A 17,235-nucleotide genomic window follows, 5' to 3' on the forward strand; every position below is an offset into this window, starting at 1 on the left:
GTCCCCAGCTTGCTGGGGGGAAAGTGTAGGTGACTGGGGAAGGCAATGGCAGACCACCCCGTAAAAAGTCTGCTGTGAAAGCAACGTCACCCCAAAGTCGGAAATGAATGGTGCTTGCAGTGGGGACGACCTTTACCCTTTTTTTACCATCTGGGCTTGAGTTTTGTACCAGAAGCCGAGCTCTTCCCCAGCAGGGGCAGGACCTTTGTGCCCATGTGGGGGTCCTGGGAAGCCCTCTGGCTTCAGCATCGAATCTACTCCATCGAATCTTGCTGGCTGCTGATGCCAGTTCTGATTTGGATCTTGGCTGCTTTGCATCAGTTGAGAATCCTCCTCCTGCATTCTCTGGAATGTAAGGAATTCGTTTCTTTGCAAAGAAAGGCACTGCTCACAAATGCTGCATTAATCTTGAATGCTGGTTCATGGGGCACAACTCTGCTGTGCTTTCCGATGGAAGACTAATTTGCAGTGCAGCTTTAATTTCCATCCTTGTGAAGGTAAAGATAGCTGAAGTTGGCAGGCATAAAAGGGGCATCTGATACCCTACTGAAGTTGCCCGCATGTCCTTCTCCATGTTCTCCACCCTGGCAGTTAGAAGTAGGGATTTGTGCCCAGTCATTGTGTCAGAATAGGGGGGCACTGCAGAAGAGCCGAAGGCGGCTGGAGAAGACGAATGTGGCCCTCTTGGCGCCACAGGTGGTCTCCTGGGAGTGGAGAAAGCAGACACCCAAGCGGGCCTGCAGCCGGCCTGATGCACTTCATGAAAGGCTCCAGCCGCCGGCCTGGCAGCACAGCCACGTGGGAAGAGGCTCAGAATGAGGCTCGGTAAAACTCAGCTGTTCCCAGACTTCACTGCCAAGCATTACAGAAACCATTTGAGAAAGAGCTCCTTCCTACTCTGCCAAGAATTTCAGATGAGCTTGGCCACTTTTCCCGTTCTAATTTAAGCTCTGCAAAGTGAAACTGCTGCCTTGTTGTCTGCGCAGCAAGATCAGGGCATGTTTAGGGACAGCAGAGAAGGGGGCTGGCCAGCGGCTCTCGAGAAGACTCTGCGTCAGACGGAGCCCCTGAAGGAGAGCCCGGGCTGGGGAAGGGGGGGGGGTGCTCAGAGCTGCGGCCTTTGGGATCTCCCCAGCCCGGCCTGGCCTGGTCCCTTGGGGGGGGGTGCTGATGGGAGAGTGCAAAGAATACGGCGGCAGCAGGGGTGGGCCTGGGCAGTCCCCCCCAGCTCCATGGTGGAGAGGGAGCCTGGCTCAGCAGGAAGAAGGCACCAGGCCCCCTGGGTTAGCCTCTCAGCAAAGGCTGGGGAGGGGCTCCGCCTGAGGCCCTGGAGAGAGTGGACAGTGCAGACTAAGGCGGGTCTGATTCCGTAGAAGGCAACTTCATGTGTGTTCCTGAGTATGCATGAAAAGTGGCTGGGTAAAAATGCAATAAATACATTAATTAATAAAACAAAGCATTCTCATGTCATTAACCCATTTTTCATGTATCCGTTTTTACAAGAGAGGGAAAAGGCAACCCCCCCCCCCATGCCCATTACCTTTCTGTGATTTTCAGTGCTGACTTTTCACTGCTGACCTCTGGCCTTTCCCTTCAGCCGTTGTCCTCCATCTCACAACCCCTGAAACTCTCCAGATTCACCAAATACCACCGAGGCATCCATTCTTAATTCTGTCTGTAGCAGCAGCAGCAGCAAAGAGCCCAGCCGCCAAAGGCCAGAGCTGTAGAGGGGCTTGCTAAAAGTCAGTGGGGAGGGGAAGGCTGTAGAGTGTCAAGTCCTGCAAGGTCTTCACCATTCAACGCACCTTAGTTCCATCAGAAGGTTTTTATTGAAGGGAAAACATGACAGGCAAGAGGATCCCTGCTAAAGCTGGCGTTGGCAGGCAAAGCCCTTCTACATATACCCAGCGTCCACCCGTTACACAATTAAAAGAGAGCCAGTTTGGTGTAGTGGTTAAGTGTGCAGACTCTTACCTGGAAGAACCGGGTTGGATTCCCCACTCCTCCACTTGCAGCTGCTGGAATGGCCTTGGGTCAGCCATAGCTCTTGCTAAGTGGTTAAGTGCACAGATTCTTATCTGGGAGAACTGGGTTTGATTCCCCACTCCTCCACTTGCACCTGCTGAAATGGCCTTGGGTCAGCCATAGCTCTGGCAGAGGTTGTCCTTGAAAGGGCAGCTGCTGTGAGAGTCCTCTCAGCCTCATCCACCTCACAGGGTGTCGTGGGGGAGGAAGACAAAGGAGATTGTGAGCTGCTCTGAGACTCTTGAGTGGAGGGCGGAATATAAATCCAGTGTCGTCGTCTTCTAAAAGCTTAAGCGCCAAAACCCCCACTAAACATATTCCCTCCCCCCTCAGTTCCAGTGTTCCCAAAACAGACGGGTGCACTGTCTGTGAACTAGATCAGTTGACCTTGGCTTAGTCTAGTACAGGGTAGAGAGATACTTCCTGAGTGGCGCAGTGGGTGAAGCAGACAGGCAGCCTCTGGCAGAGCCCCACCCACTCCTCCTGCCACCCCCTCTACCCAGGTTTCTGCCCTCTTCTGGGCCTTTGGGGCTGCTGTGGAGCCTCTGGGGCATCGGTCAATTAAGAGTTTATAGTTTAGATCCAAAGTCAAAGTAGGAAAATGAGGTTGAGGTTAAGAGTGATAATTAAATTCTCATTGCGATTTTTAATTAGTGAGCTTGTTTATGATTTCTCTATTAAGTAATTTAAGAAAAATTACATTGTGTGAGGTAATGAACTATGGGATAAACTGATTTGGTTTGATAATCAGCTGCTGTACCTTTAATTATTTAGGATTTATTAGTTCATTAGTGTGTGATCCATTGGGAGTCCAGTTGTGCAGTCCTGAACAGAGCGATGCCCTTTGAGGCCCACGGCTGTTACTGTAGCTGCTTTCAGAACACTCCGCGGTGCTGCAAGAACTCAGACGTGGACTTGTGGGTCTCCTGACAAAAGCATGCAATCGGTCACTAAAGTCTGCCTCCATTCCCAGGGACTGGAAGGTACTTAATCTCACCCTCATCTTTAAAAAATGGTTCTAGAGGAGATCCAGGAAATTACAGACTGCTCAGTCAGTCAATACCGGGTAATCCATTATTAAAGGTGGAATTAGTAGGCATGCTGGTGAACAAAAGCCATTGAGGAAGAATTGGCATAAATTCAGTAAGGGAGGAGCTGGTTTCATTAACCCCTGCGGGTTCTTTGAGAGGTGAACAAACATGTGGACAAGGGTGGCCCAATAGATGTTGTTGACCTCGACTTCCAGAAAGCTTTTGCTAAAGTTCCTCATCAAAGGCTCCTAAGTAAACTCAGCGGTTATGGGATCAGGGGACAAGCCCTCTTGTGGATTAAAAGTGGGTTAATGAACAGGCAGTGGTGACTCTGTGTGGGTAGTTTCCACAGGGGATGGTGGTGAGCAGTGGGGACCGCAGGGTTTGGTGCTAGGTCTGTTGCTTTTTTAACTTGTTCATTAATGATTTAGAGCTGGGAGAAAGCAGTGAAGTGGCCAAGCTTGCGGATGACCCTAAGTTGCTCAGGGTGGTGAGAAGCAGGGAGGATTGTGAGGTGCTCCAAAGGGACCTGTCAGGGCTGGGCGAGTGGGCGTCAGTGTGGCAAATGAAGTTCAACAGGGGCAACTGCAAAGTAATGTTGGAGCAAAATATCCTAACTGTAAATACGCATCGATGGGGTCCAAACTGGTGGAGAATGACCAGCAAAACAGCAGTAGTCAAAGCTGAGATTTTGCCCCCCTAAACGTCGAGTGCGGGGGGGGGGGGAATGCTGCCCTCAAGTTGACCGGCTGCCTCACATGTTCACCATTTTGGCTGGCAGGTCCTTTGCACCACCTCCTTCCTGTACTCTGAGGGTTCGTTTTGGTTACCAACTGTCTTCTGGTTTTTCATCTTGGCCCTCCTGAACACAGCCTCTGTGGCTTATCAGACACCAGTAGTGGGGGATATGGGGGAGGGGGCAACCTGGAGACCCCCCACCCCCCCTCAGAAAAGCATACCTGTGCCCCTGCAAGCCACCCCCTTTGCCCCCTTCTCCACAGAAGCAGCATGCTGAAGACAGCGGAGATAAGGGAAGGAGAGGGGGTGGGAGTGGATGCTGACCTGCCAGACCCCTCCGCAAACAGGAACGCAGGTTGTGGAGCACTCAGCCCATTTCTCAAACAGCCTCAGGAACAGTTGAAACAAGTCAGAGGCACGCGCTGCTGTTTCTCCCTGTGCTAAGCACTGAGATTCTTCCCGCGCCCTTTCTCTCAAGTCTCCTTTCTGTCCTGATGTTCTGCAGCTGCTTCTGTGCTGGAGGGTTTTCTGAGCTGGTGATGTGGCTGCTGGATCCTTCAGCGGAGGGGCTGCTCTGAAGTGGTAAAGTTCCCTGGGAACGCTGGCATTTCCTGTGGGAGTGTGAGGAGTCTCCCAGGGAGGCTGCGGGGTACTCCACAGGGCTGCAGGGTGGCTGTGGGGCTCCCGGCAAGAGTTCAGACGGGCACTGCCGGGCAGCAGAGTGGGCAGCAGCCTCCACAAGGCGGGCCCTGCAGCGGCCCAGGGATTCTGCTGCCGACTTCTGCCTCAGGGCAAGATCCACAGAAACGGGCAGCCAGGTGGCCTGTTCGCAAGGGAGAGGCGCTGGAGAGGGCTTTGCATTCTGGGTTGCCTGCTGCCTTGATGTTTGCTGCAAAAGCCACTCACAGTGTGCAGCCCAAAACTCTAGGGAAAGACTCCTCTGGCTGTCATGAGTTTGAGGATGTTCCACTGGCTGCTCATTTGTCTTGCCTCCATTTCCCTGCTGTGGAGGTGGGTCCCTGAGAGGAACCCTTCAAAAGCATGGCTGGCAGTTCACCCACCGCCAAGAGCCGGGCAAAGCTGGGACTGCCCCCTTCTGGGGCCTGGAGCCATGCCAAACACCAGAACCAAACAAACGACTGGGCTGGCATCTCGAATAATGCAAGGGCCTGCCTCTCTCTCTGTCTGTCCATTTGTGGCTGGCAGGCAGGCCTCATCCGAAAAGGAAAGTAACTGGAGTATCCCGGTCCAGGTTGTCTCGCACCGCCCCCCCCCCCAGGCTATTTGCAGTGGAAGCTAAGCTTCTGGAGAGGTTAAGCAGTTAGACTAGGATCTAGGAGGCCCAGGTTTGAATCCCGGCTCTGCCATGGAAGCTAGCTGAGTGTACTGGGGCCAGAGTTGCCTATCCCCAGTTCAAGGCAGGAGATCCCCCAGTTTGGAGGCCCTCCCCCCCGCTTCAGGGTCTCCAGAAAGTGTGTGGGGGGGAAATGTCTGCTGAGCACTCCACTATACCCTATGGAAAATGGTTCCCATAAGATAAAATTGGGGAGGGGGAGGGCTCAATAAATTCCAGCATGTAAACCATATTCTCAAAAGTCCATCTCTACATCATCCACTTTTATTCCTTTGAACCTTGTGTCTGGTCTGATCTTTGTAGCCAAAGAAATCTCTTGCTATGATAAATAGTAGGGGTGAGAGGGGCATCCTTGGCGTGTTCCTTTTTCAAATGAAATGACTTCTGTTCGCTTTCCATTTATTAAAATCTTAATTTGTTGGTCCGACTATGTTGCCGTGCAGCCAGTTCCAGCATTCAGGACCTCACAGCCCATATTTTGAAGTACATTCCGTGGAAGAGGCCATCTTAAGGCTTTCTCTGCATCTGCGGGGTTGGGGGGAGGGGCGGATGATGCTTTCACTCTTTTCTTGTTCACAAATTTGATTTCATCTATTATGAACTGCATATTATCTTTCATATACCTCTTGAGTACAAGGCTGGTTTGTTCAGTGTTGTTCCTTCTAAGCTGCAGAGTCTTGTGAGCAAAAATTCTGCTTTGTGAGCTAGTTGCATTAAAGTTGTGAGCTGCTGCATAAATCATTTTGCTCTGGGGCCATTTTTCTTGAGCCAAGGCAAAAATGTGTGAGCCAGAGGTTAAAAAACTGTGAGCTCGTTCACACTAACTCAGCTTAGAGGGAACACTGCATTTGAAACATATATTCTTAGTCTTTCTGCCTTTACTGAGAAAAGATTTTATAATGTACATTTAGTGCTGCCAAGTTCCTGGACCATGTGGGGGTTCTCCCACCCTGGAAGTTCCCAACCTGTTGGCCCAATGTGGGCTGGTTGGAGATACCATAGAGTTTTCCCTCCCAAATTGCTAGGGCGTCCAGGAAAACCATAGAATTTTTCCGGAAGCTCGTAGAGCAGTCGGCGTATGCCAGCTTTGGTGCGATGATGGCACTTGTGAGTGACGACATTGCGCCGCACGTGCAAAACGCACACAAAAACAGTCCCCCTTCAGAGGCTGCGAAGGACTTGGCAACCCTATGTGCATTCAGTAGAGAGATACATCCAGGACTTTTTTTGTAGCAGGAACTCCTTTGCATATTAGGCCACACCCCCCCAAGTAACCTGTCCTACAAGAACGTACAGGGTTCTTTTTACAGGGCCTACTGTAAGCTCTAGGAGGATTGGCTGCATCAGGGGGTGTGGCCTAATATGCAAAGGAGTTCCTGCTACAGAAAAAGCCCTGGATACATCTATATGACTGTGGTAGTGTTGCATCTCTGCCTTCTTTATATAATAACCAGGGCTTTTTGTGTAGCAGGGACTCCTTTGCATATTAGACCACAGCCCTCTAATGTAGCCAATTGTCAAGCATGCTATTTCTGATTTCCTATATTCACCCTTCCCCCCTCTCTTCCCTGTTTTCTTTCCTCTGAACATAGAGGCTCTTCTTCAAAACTGCCCCCCTTCCTACCTAGTAATTCTCAAGGATTTAGAATATGCAAGTAACCTTGTCATTGTAAAGTAAATGCCTCTCCCCCGAGTTTCCATCCACATGCCTTAACAACAAGCCAGGAATGTGTGGGAACTAAGAGATGTTGTAGTGACCAAATGGATAGTTGATAACACCCTTTGAACCTATATGCAATTCACATCTGTATGTTATGCTTTTGAAGTTATCTACAACTTTGTCTTTGAAGTAACCTTTAAGATTCTATGCTGTGTGAAACTTTGTATCACTTCCAAGGTTTCATTTCTTGGAGCAAGTGTTGGATTATCAATAAAGCGAGTCTTTGATTTAAACAAAAGTTTGATTATTGGAAATACCGATGCTTGACACCAATCCTCTAAGAGCTTACAGGACTCTTAGAACAGGGCCTACTATAAGCTCAGGAGGATTGGCTACACCAAGGGGGTGTGGTCTAATATGCAAAGGAGTTCCTGCTGCAAAACAGCCCTGATATTAACATGGCATCTTACCACATCAAATTTGGGGTAGTATTTGTGGGTTTCCTACATTGTGCAGGGGGTTGGACTAGATGACCCTGGAAGTCCCTTCCAACTCTGATTCTATGATTCAAAGGTGTGTTGTCTTTCCTTCTTTTATCTCATTCATAACTTTTTGTAATGGTATCATTAAAACTTCAAAATGTTTGTAATATATTGCTGCCAGCTAGGACTGTCAACAGAAAAAAAATTCAGTAATATCCGGATTCGGAAATATTCAGAAATAAAGTTTTCGGTATTCCGGATATTACCGAATAGGGTATTTGGATATATCCGAATATACCCCACTTTGGTGGGGTAGGGCAGGATATAAATTGAATGAAATAAAATTATGGAGGAGGTTTGAGGGAGAGCCCCCAAATTTGCAGGAGTCCTGCAGGGGACTCTCCCCTACAAAGCCCCCAAGTCCTAAAAAGATTGGGCTAGGGGGTCCCATTCCAGGGGCACCCAAAAAGGGTGCCCCTATCCCACCATTATACCCTATGGGCCATTGCACTCAATGGCAACATGGGGTATAATCAAAGACTGCTGGGGGGCAGCGGGGCTGGAAACCCCTGTGAGGGAAGCAAGGCAATAAAGTCAGTGTGGAGATGGGGGAAAGGACAGGGTGGTGAAACGGAGGCACTTCCACGGGCCCTCCAGGGTTCTGCTGCTGGCACGGGGGGCACCTCGGCCCACCACAAACATTGTGCCAGGAGTCCACCAGTGCAGATGCATTTCTGCTGCCATCCCCCCTTTTGGCGAAGAGATGCAAAGGAATGCTGGGGTCCCCACGGTGGGCACCAGGGAGTCTGTTCCCAGGGTGCCTCCTGCCTGTTGCCCCATTCGGGCAGGAGGAAGGGGAAGCACAGAGGGCAGCCTCACAGGCAGTCGAGTCCCCGGGGCTGTTTCCAAGACTGACAAGACAACAGAGACAGTGGGAGGTAAAAGGAAAGAGTTGCCAGGCATCCTTGCTACCACCAGGTGGTGCCAAAAGATCGACAGACTCCAAAACCAGAAAGTACAGCTGGCAGTGGACAGGCCAGGGGGAGGGCAGTGAATGCAGCAGCTTGGGCACTGCCTCAGTCACTCCACAGCAATTGCACACAGCATATCCAGCAGCACGAGGTCGACCCGTTGAATCATAGAGACAAACCCCATCTGCATAGAAACTACAGTCAGGATGAGACCGAGGAGTGTCCGAGCGATCAGGAGGAAGTGTAGGAGACCAGAGTGGTCCTGTCGTGGGGTCAGAGGGAAGCAGGAGGAAAGGAGCAGTGCGAAGGACACCACCGTGAATGAGGCTGATGTTATCGGCTGCTAAAATTGGCTTTGGTTGTGGGTTATGTGAGTCGGGGAGAGCTGTTGGGTTTTGCCTGCGCAAGGAGAGCCGGTAGAGAATGGGGAATAGCCACAGGGAAGGGGTGTCCCACAACAATATTGTGGGTTTTCTCGGTGCGTGCAGTAGGCGCTACCACAGCTCTTAGACAAGGAGGGCAGCAGCGGCTGGAAGGAGCAGTAGGATGGGGGAAGCGTCACCAAATGCCCCCCTGCCCCCTCTGCCAAGTCCTGACAAAGCAAAAGGAGGAGCTTTCCATAATCTGGCAGCCCCGGGGCGGGGGGGGGCGGGTAGGAAGCAAGAGTCACTTTCAGGGCGGAAAAAGTGGAGGAGGTGTGCTCACACACACACACACACACACACTGTAGCAGGCCTGGAGAGAAGTTGCAGGTAGGCAGGTGGGGGGACCTGGGGATCCACTGAGGATAGTGATTGGCTGGGCTGCTCCCAGGAGACAGAGGCTGTTGCTTGGTAACAGGGTGGTGGGGGAGAGACAAAAGAACCTTCAGGGGCTCAGGAGGGAGACGTTTTTGCCCCTGAGAAATGCTGTGACCTAAATAGAGAACTGAAGTCTGGCAAAACTGTGATTTTGCTTGAGAAACGCCAGAAGCAGTATCAGCAGCAGCGGCTTCTTTGGCATCAAAGGCAATTAGAAGACCCTCTGGAGACTGGCTCCAAACAGCCTTTGCACCTAATGCAAGATCATCTTGGTCTTTCTTTAAACACTGGGCATTTATTGTGGGAGAATCCCAGAAACTCCGGGGGAGGCCTGTGGAAGTATCTTGTTAACCTTTATAAGGAGAAGCAAACAATTGGTAACTATCAGGGTTCAGTCAAATTGGGGGAAAGACACTGGAAAGATCAAGGCCCAGGGACCATTTAGCTGTGGGAAGGATCAAAGTTGGACCAATAGCTGCCGTATTGGGAACAACGAAGGGGAGACGGGATTCTGTTCCTCTTTGGCCTTGTGTGCAGTCCCCCCCCCCTCGGGGGCACCCCTTCCCCTTCCTTGGGGAAGGGTCTTCCTTGCAGCTCCCTTGGGCCAAATAGCCTCCTGCCAGCATTGGCCCCTGTGAGAGAGAAAGGTGGTCCTCCTTTTGCTTTTAAAAAGGAGCAACGAAGAGAAGCAACAGACGGAGCCAGGCAAGAAAGGGCAGCCAGGCCCTGCCTTCCTTTTCCTTCTTCCGACTGCTGCCTTCGTGCCCTGCCTTATTTCACCGAGGACTCTTCCACTCTCTTCAGGGGATGAGGATGGGGTAGAACTGTTATCTGTGGCCCCAGAGGCTCGGGTCAGAACCAGAGGGTTGGAATTAAATCAGAAGAGTTTCCGGCTCTACAGAGGAAGAACTTCTTTGTTTCTTACTCCTGGTATTCAGAGATATCATTCCTCTATACAGGGAGACTCCACGGAGCTGATCCTTTAAGAATTAACCCTTGGACTGGTGGCTATTATTGCTTTTTGTGAAAAAATGATGATACAAATTAATTATGTTTTGCAAGATTTACTTTCTATCAAACCAGTTTGGTGTAGTGGTTAAGTGCACGGACTCTAATCTGGGAGAACTAGGTTTGATTCCTCAATCCTCCACTTACAGCTGCTGGAATGACCTTGGCTCAGCCGTAGCTCTTGCAGGAGTTGTCCTTGAAAGGGCAGCTGCTGTGAGAGCCCTCTCAGCCCCACCCACCTCACAGGGTGTCTGTTGTGGGATGAGAAGATACAGGAGATTGTAAGCCACTCTGAGTCTCTGATTCAGAGAGAAGGGCGGGGTATAAATCTGCAGTCGTCGTCTTCTTTGGTCTGGCATCAACTTCAATCAATTTCACTAGCTCCAAGTTCTAATGCTGAATATAGCAAGGTGCTGATCTGGTAGCCAGGGCTTTTTTGGAGCTGGGACACAGAGGATTGCCATTCTGGCTGGCTTGGCCAGCGTTCTGGCTCAAAAAAAAGGTAAAAAAGGTATCCGGAAGGATTGGTGCATGGTTCCCACCTCTCCACCCTGTGTAGTGCAGTGCTTTCTCTTCACGGGCTTTGTACGATTTCCCGCCTCTCCTCTCCCCAGCTTCCCATTGGGCTGTGCAGTCTTGGCCCTAGAAGCTGTGTCACGTGGGTTGCGCTGGACTGGGCCGTGTGGCTGACACTGTGCATTATGGAGGAATGCGTTGGCAGGATGGAACTGGAATAGCGATAGGAGGTGAGCCTTGGGGAGGTGGATGGGCAGGGGGTCTTGGTGAGTGCAGCACAAGCAGTGATCTCCCCACCACCACCCTCCATCTCCACCCAAGCTCTGTCCCGTGCAGTCATTGAGACTCGCAGCTGCAGATCCGCTGCTCCTCCTGTTGCCACTGTGCGTCCATGCATCACCAGGGCTGGAAGTCTTGGAGGGTGCCACGCAAGCAGCGATGAGCCTCCCCTGCTTCTCCCTGCCACTTCCCTCTCTCTCTCCACCCAAGTGCTCCAGCTCTGCCCATTGGGATTCAGCAGCTGCCGATCTTCAGCAGCCATTGCTGCTGCTACTGTCACCGTGCATCCACGCACTGCCGTCACTGCACGAGAACAAGAATGCATGCACAGCCCACCTCGCTGGAGGCAACTCCTGACACAGGTGCGAGCTGTGTTGTACTCGTGCATCATGGGAAGTGTAGTTCTTTGGCTCCGTGTCTGTCAACAGAAGAGAAGCAGAGCGGAGAGGAGAATAATGTTGGCCACTTTGGGGGGAGGAAGGAGAAGCTTCAATAAAGTACTGTCACACGGGGTGGGGGGGAGGGGAGAGGGACAGACTCTTCTCCCCCTGTGCAGAAAAGAGCCAGAATGCTTGAAACTTTGTAATGGAGCCTTGCTTTAGTAGAATTAATGTGCCTGTTTTGTCATTTAGTTGTATTCTGGGACGTCTGAGCGAAAGAGCAGGATCTTGAAAGGAGGCCTTTGAATACCATTTGCTTTTAAAAGCTTGTCCAATAAACTTTTGAGCTGTGGCAGCTAAATCCTGGCTTAGTGGAAGGACAGGGTTAGACCAGACACAGATGCATCAGCGACTTCTCTGTGAAATAACCTGCCATTTCTACTGTAAACTGCGAAAGCTCAGAATATCTCAGGTGTCAGTCAGGGTCCCCCCTGGGTACTCAGTGAACGTAATACTCCGTACGTTCCATTTGTTTAGAATCCCAAGCAAGCACTCTCAGATAGGAGGTCTGAGTTAGAGCTGGGGTCACACAGGAAAGTATCCATCATGTAGATGCAGCAAGCAATGCCCCTCCCTCCCCTCCCCTCATTGGGTTACTTTCTCAAGCATTCTTTAGACAGTGTTTGCACAGTCCTGTAAGACGTCGGAACTTCAAACAAGAACAAATCATTTTGTTTCAAAATTAATCCATTTATTTGAGTACAAGCGGTCTGGTATAGAAGCAGATTGAGTTTGATACTCTCCAAGGCTAAACCTTGGGCTTTTGTACATTACAGAGAGGCATAACAATAAAACCATTCTCACACTCTTGGAGACAGTTGACACTTCCCATACTCCCTTATCTCCTTCCCAGGGAAGGAACCCTGCTGGTTACCTTGGGGCATGCTAGCTTCAAAGGCCCCAGATGTTCTGTGTACCAAGTGAGAAATTCCTCCCCTTGCGGTTAGCAATTGCTTTGGTTTGAAATGCATATCTCTGTTCCAAGGGTTAGTAGAGGGCATGGAATTTAACAGTCTACAAAATGGGGTTAGTCATGTCCAGCAAGCATATCTATCTACCATAGAAATAAGGTTGAGTTACAATGTCTGACAAGTCCAAGGTTGCAGATCTTTATGCATTTTGTGACCAAAGCGCATGTGGTCATAACACTAACAGGTGCCAGGCATGGGAAAGAGGGAGAGAAGAGACAACAGTCCAACAGTGCAGGAAACACTTTATGCGATAGTTTCAGAGCATTAACACCTTCGTGGCAATGGATCGACATTAGGGTTGCAACTGCTGTTCTGGCCATTTTAAAATCATTATTGATAAAGAGGGTGGGAAGAAGAGGCAGGCGGTGTAACTGTAGTGCAGAAAAGCTTGATTCCTTTATTCGGAAAATGATCCTAAACTGGCATACTCAAATGTAAGTCCCATTTATTAAATGGTGTTTACTCCCAGGTGGGTGTTTTAACGATTGCAGTCTTGGTTTGTATCAAGCATCGATATTTCCCAATAATTAGTCTTTTGTTGTTGTTGAATCAAAAGTTGCTTTATTTAAGAAACTCAGGAGCTTTACCAAGGACACAAGCCTTGGAAGTAATGACGGACACATTGTTACACAGTCGCTTTATAGGATAACTTCAAAGGGTATCATACAGGTGCAGCTTGAGTCACGGGTTCAAAGGTTACTACATACTATCTCTTTTATTGCTAAGGAATTTAGGCTATTAAAAACATCTCCCTTTCTCTCACCTCTTTCAGCCCAGATAAGGTTGTGTGAACCTGGGAGAGAGGCGGCATGAATGTGGCACCAGCCAGGCTGTAGTATAAACATCCTTGGGCCAGATGGATTTATTACTTGCCTAAAGGTTGTAAAGGAGGGGGGAGCAGCAGAGTAAGGGTGACCTGCTCTCTGTCAAAGAGACCATTAAGTTACAGAAATATGCATGCTTGACAGTTTGGCTCTTGTAACCATGACTGGAAAAATCTCTATGAAATGCTGCAGCTAGTATGCCCAATTAATTTTTTAGTTTAATTTCATTTTCTTATTAAGCACTCAAAAATAATATAGTTGGTGATAGAAGTTATAGAAGCTTATTAAATCAAACTCAAAAGGTCTAATTTAATTCACGTGGTTCCAAATTTATCTGTAACTTGTTCAGCTGATGATCTCTAAATCAAAGAGATTTTAAAGTTTAATATTCATCTTCCAGTATGCAGTCTGTTTTATCACACTGAATAATCCCCAAACTTTGTAAAGCCCATCTAGGTGTAATTAGGTCTTGACTTCTCCTTCTGATATTTTGCTAATAGTAAAGCCCTGAGCCCGAGAGATGAGCGCATTTATTGTTATATTGTTTATTCTTCTGGTGACATCAGGGGGTGTGGCCTCATATGCTAATGATGCCCTGCTGGGCTTTTTCTACACCCCGCCTCCCCACTGGTAGCCATTTTAATCCTTGGTTTTTGTAATGTTCTCATAATAGGTTTTGTTTCATCTCATTATAGCTTTTTTCATTGTTGAGAGCCAGTTTGGTGTAGTGGTTAAGTGTGCGGACTCTTATCTGGGAGAACCGGGTTTGATTCCCCACTCCTCCACTTGCAGCTGCTGGAATGGCCTTGAGTCAGCCATAGCTCTGGCAGAGGTTGTCCTTGAAAGGGCAGCTGTTGTGAGAGCCCTCTCCAGCCCCACCCACCTCACAGGGTGTCTGTTGTGGGGGAGGAAGGTAGAGGAGATTGTAGGCTGCTCTGAGACTCTGTCCTTGGAAGGGCAGCTGCTGTGAGAGCTCTCTCAGCCCCACCCACCTCACAGGGTGTCTGTTGTGGGGGAGGAAGGGAAAGGAGATTGTAGGCTGCTCTGAGACTCTGTCCTTGAAAGGGCAGCTGCTGTGAGAGCCCTCTCCAGCCCCGCCCACCTCACAGGGTGTCTGTTGTGGGGGAGGAAGGTAAAGGAGATTGTGAGCCGCTCTGAGACTCTTCGGAGTGGAGGGCGGGATATAAATCCAATATCTTCATCTACCTCACAGGGTGACTGTTGTGGGGAAGGAAGGGAAAGGAGATTGTGAGCCGCTCTGAGACTCTTCGGAATGGAGGGCGGGATATAAATCCAATATCTTCTTCTTTTGTATCATTTATTCCATTCCTATGCCATTTGTATGCCATTTCTCAACATTTCCAGGGTCTCAGGGATTGGGGACGTGGGAGGTGTGCTTGTGGGACTGGGTTTTGCAAAGGAGGAAGGCGGAGAGATGGATGTTCTCTCTCTCTTTCCGAGCTTTGTCCCATCCCGGGACAGGTTGGTCACAGGGCTAGGAAATTAAACCAGAGATAGTTAAACCAGAGCCAGTTTGGTGCAGTGGTTAAGTGTGCGCACTCTTATCTGGGAGAACCAGGTTTGATTCCCCACTCCTCCACTTGCAACTGCTGGAATGGCCTTGGGTCAGCCAGAGCTCTTGTAGAAGTTGTCCTTGAAAGGGCAGCTTCTGGGAGAGCTCTCTCAGCCCCACCTACCTCACAGGGTGTCTGTTTTGTGTGGCGGGGGAAAGATAAAGGAGACTGTGACCGCTCTGAGACTCTGAGATTCAGAGTATAAGGCGGGATATAAATCCAATATCATCTTCTTTATCTTCTTCTCCCATCCTGATGCTGTGCAATGCCAGGTCCATCGACAATAAGACCGCTATGTTGCAAAACAAAAGGTGAACGTGGCATGCATGACCGAGACCTGGGTGAGGAAGGGAAAACAGTCACCCTAAAAGAACTGACCCCTGACACACACACACCCCTCTGCCCAGGTTTTCAGTCCTCCATCAGTCTTGGATAAAAGGTTGGGGGTAGCAATACTCCCTCGTGAGTCATTCCCCTTCAGGCCAGTCCCCTCTCGGGCATTGATGGGGTTGGCCGAGTGTGCCCACTGGCTGGAGCACCCACTGTCTAGCTCACCAGCAGATTCCCTGCATAGCCTGGTCCGGGCCTTGGGGTTCCCCTGACTTCTAGCCCTGGGGGATTTCAGTGCCTGTGCCAGTGAGGCTGCCTCCACACAAGCAGTGGGCCTTGCCTCTTCCATGGCAGGACTGGGCTGCTCTCAGATAGTATCAGATCCCAGGCATCAGGCAGGCCACACGCTGGATTTGGCCTTTGGCCTGGGGGTAGATTGGATCTGACTGCAGTTGATGAGTGCCCACTTCATTCTGAAGGCACGTCTGAGTACCCCAGCACCCCCCCCCGCACTTAGGTGGTGAGCGGATTTATACTCGCTTGTGAGAATGATGGATCCAGTAGGATTCCGGAATGCTTTGCAGGGGCCGATGCCCCCTGGCAACTCATTGGGTGTGCTGGTCGAAGATGAGATGGCTCCCTGATTCACCCTTGTCCCAAACGAGCTCCTTGGTGTGCCTCAAGAGCTCCAGAGGATGAAGCGAGTGCTGAGGCAGCCAGACTCCTGACGGAGCTTCAAGAACATTCTGTGGGATGTTTGTGAGACCCTCTGAGGTGGTGTGGTGGGGAGGCAGCAACAGAGGAAGAATTCTTTGCTGCCTCTGTCACATCTGCGAGCTCTCACCCAACAGAATTATTCAGGGGCGTTAGATCTCTAACATCCCTTTCTGAGGGAACCTCAAAGGTTAGTACTTTGGAAATTAGCTGTGAGGCTTTGGTGAGCTTTTTTACTGATGAGATCAGTCGCTCTGCTGCAGCCTGCCTGGCAGTATTGATAGAGTAAGAGAACTGGAGGCCCCTTGGCCATCTTCAGGTCCCATATTGGATCAGTTCAGCCTCCTGTCCCAGGATGATGTCAGTTGGATCCTGCGTGCCGTGAAGCCAACGACACCAAACTGGCTCGCTCCCCTTCACCACAGCCCCAGGCTGAGATCTGCCACTCCACATGACACCCCAGACCTGACTGGAAATGCATTCTTCTTAATGGGGGGGATTTGGAAGGAGGTAGAAGAAACTGGTCTGAACACAAAGACTCCTGGGTTAGTTTCTGAATAACATTTATAAACCTTTCCTTGTGGCTCTACGCAGCGATCTTTAATGATCGGAAATGAAAACCTGCGCCCTCCTGAGTGTTCCCTTCTGCTCTCAACGTGGTCTCTGGATGGGCTGCTGCCTCCCTACCAACAAGAGTGTGGGGCCTGCAGGCTCCCCCTCGCCTGAGGAGGAGGAGGAGGAGGGAGCAAGGGGGTGGGTTCCAGGGCGGGGTTCCAGCTTCCTGGACATCAGAAGAAGACGACATTGGATTTATATTCCGCCCTCCACTCAAGAGCCTCAGAGTGGCTCACAATCTCCTTTATCTCCCTCCCCCACAACAGACACCCTGTGAGGTGGGTGGGGCTGAGAGGGCTCTCACAGCAGCTGCCCTTTCAAGGACAACCTCTGCCAGGGCTATGGCTGACCCAAGGCCATTCCAGCAGGTGCAAGTGGAGGAGTGGGGAATCAAACCCGGTTCTCCCAGATAAGAGTCCGCACACTTAACCACTACACCAAACTGGCTCTCAGAGAGCTGCATCCCGGCCACTTTCTTTTCTGCCCCTGCTGCCCAAGATGGCCCCAGTTTCCTGTTGGCTAACGGTCCCTTTCCTCTCTTTCTTGCCAGCTGTGCGGCTGCGGCCTCCTTGGCGTAGGAATATGGCTGTCGGTGTCACAAGGAAACTTTGCCACGTTTTCTCCCAGCTTCCCGTCGCTGTCAGCTGCCAACCTGGTCATTGCTCTCGGTGCTATCGTCATGGTGACTGGCTTCTTGGGCTGCTTAGGTGCTATCAAGGAAAACAAGTGCCTCCTCCTCAGCGTAAGTGGGCCAGGCAGGCCTCCAGCCAGGGCCTCCTCTCAGACTCTCTCGGCCCCTCAGGCTCTGCTCCTCAGCCAGGCATGTGAGATTTGATGGGTCCCAGGCCAGCCTGCTTCCGCAGAGAGACAGAGGAAGATCACTTGTACGGGGAAGTCTTATGG

At 50.5% G+C, this 17,235-nt stretch overlaps 1 protein-coding gene across 2 annotated transcripts in view; it reads left to right on the top strand.

Annotated features, from left to right (window-relative positions):
* TSPAN9 (tetraspanin 9) overlaps positions 1 to 17,235 on the top strand; it is a 207,195-nt gene that overhangs the window by 175,905 nt on the left and 14,055 nt on the right. For both annotated transcript variants that reach the window (XM_060246172.1, XM_060246171.1), the window contains one exon: positions 16,883 to 17,074. In XM_060246172.1, the coding sequence (XP_060102155.1) occupies positions 16,883 to 17,074 (192 nt within the window). The remainder of the gene's footprint in view (positions 1 to 16,882; positions 17,075 to 17,235) is intronic.

This window comes from Heteronotia binoei, chromosome 9, assembly GCF_032191835.1.
Source record: "Heteronotia binoei isolate CCM8104 ecotype False Entrance Well chromosome 9, APGP_CSIRO_Hbin_v1, whole genome shotgun sequence".
NCBI lineage: Eukaryota > Metazoa > Chordata > Lepidosauria > Squamata > Gekkonidae > Heteronotia > Heteronotia binoei.